The sequence below is a fragment of the Cannabis sativa genome, chromosome 5 (genome assembly GCF_029168945.1).
Source record: "Cannabis sativa cultivar Pink pepper isolate KNU-18-1 chromosome 5, ASM2916894v1, whole genome shotgun sequence".
In the NCBI taxonomy this organism is placed as follows: domain Eukaryota; kingdom Viridiplantae; phylum Streptophyta; class Magnoliopsida; order Rosales; family Cannabaceae; genus Cannabis; species Cannabis sativa.
Window position 1 is genome coordinate 63764630 of NC_083605.1, and position 1574 is coordinate 63766203.

Here is a 1574-nt window from a genome sequence, read left to right on the forward strand (position 1 = left end):
ATCTTCAATCTTTATATAATAACCGAAGACATATGTTTCGATTATCAGAAGAGAAAATAGACCTATATCTTCGGTTATTGTTAAATATATTTTCGGTTATTATTTAAATATTTTAAATATATATTAATTTTTATTAAATAATTAATTATATATTAATTTTATTTTTGAAATAATTATAAAAATAAATATTATTTCAATTATATAACAAAATTAAGTACAAAAGACATTGTAATTATACTATAACAAAGTTAAAGTATACATTACAAAATATGTTAAGTCCTTACTAATAAAAAAAATATACAAAATAAGTATTGCCTAAAATTAAAAGTCTAAAGTTAACTAGTACAAGTATCGTGTCAATTTCGATAACCATTGATGTTGCAGTGGTAGCAACATCGTCTCCACATCGTATGTGTCCATCTTTCCAAACTGTAAAATTAAAGTGTAAATTAGCTATATGTATTACTTATTTATAAGCATAGTATCCTATTTACGGGTATACATAAATGAACTAATTATAGCTTAATTACCTTTTCTCTTATAAGAACGAATGAATTTAGAGCTTTCACAATGTCATTAATGTACCTAAGTACATAAAAACCACATTCAATTCCCAATGTTTGTTTTGGACACGCTGCAACGGTTACTCCTGGAAATGTTCCAAGTAACTCGTTGGAACCTCCGAGCAGTTCATATGCCCTAATTAAATTCAATGATTTATATTGATTTAATGAGCAATAGTTGGTATAAATTTATAGAAAATTAAAATTATAATTTTAAAATGAAAATTGAAAAGTACCTTTGGAGTGTGAGGTCAATAGTCATCTTAGGGCGTTTATGTCTAAGCCGAGGGTCCAAGTGAATGATCTTCCCAGCACAAACGATCTCAAGCATCCAATGACGTCTAATAAGAAATTAATAAGAAAATATTAAGTGTTAATTTAAAAAGAAGAATTAAATTATACTTAACTAGTCCTTAAATAGTATTTGTACATACTCGTAGTTCCACAGTATGAAGAACATCTGAGATTTGTTATTCATTGTATTCAACCTTTCAGCCAATTTGATAACAACTTCTTGGTGGACAATTCCATCTTTGTCCGTGGCATTGAGTAGCTCTGGGTCAAAGAACTTGAAATACTCCCGCATATTCGTTAAATCCTCCCAAATGCATCTACATAAATTTATCATGGTTAAGTGTTACATTTTAATAAATGGGAAAAATATTATGTAAAACATACTTAATTCCAAAAATAATTACGTAAAACATACCTAATTCCAAAGATCATGCCTTGACATCCAATAAAATTTAAGGTTCCAACCTGCTCTACATTCTCTGATGACAAGATAATATGTGTGAGAGGTGGCATGAAGTTTGGATCAGTTGGAACTTCAACAACGCTCCACTTCCCTTTCCTCCTTATAAATTCTTCAACTAAAAAATATATTACTTTCTATTGATGATTGGCGATGTGACCATAACAATTTGATAAAGGGAAAAGATGAGTCAGGAATCCAAAGATGACATAACTCTCACTCTCTCTCTCTGCCTGCCCCCTTAAATTTGTCAAGCA

General features: G+C 29.3%; 1 protein-coding gene across 1 annotated transcript; it reads right to left on the reverse strand.

Annotated features, from left to right (window-relative positions):
• Positions 1-253: 253 nt before the first annotated feature.
• On the reverse strand, positions 254-1327 carry LOC115702167 (uncharacterized). Its single transcript, XM_061115051.1, has 5 exons — positions 1273-1327; positions 998-1174; positions 800-904; positions 531-699; positions 254-429 (listed from the first exon to the last, which is right to left on the reverse strand). Exons 1-5 carry the CDS (start codon positions 1287-1289, stop codon positions 340-342), a joined length of 558 nt encoding a protein of 185 aa, XP_060971034.1. The 5' UTR covers positions 1290-1327; the 3' UTR covers positions 254-339.
• Positions 1328-1574: the final 247 nt, after the last annotated feature.

Bases quoted from the DNA above. Each gene is read 5' to 3' on its own strand.
- LOC115702167 (XM_061115051.1), bottom strand. The intron at 905-997 runs GTATGTACAAAT...ATTTCTTATTAG, and splicing joins TTCATACTGTGGAACTACGA to ACGTCATTGGATGCTTGAGA. The intron at 700-799 runs GTACTTTTCAAT...GAATTTAATTAG, and splicing joins ATTGACCTCACACTCCAAAG to GGCATATGAACTGCTCGGAG.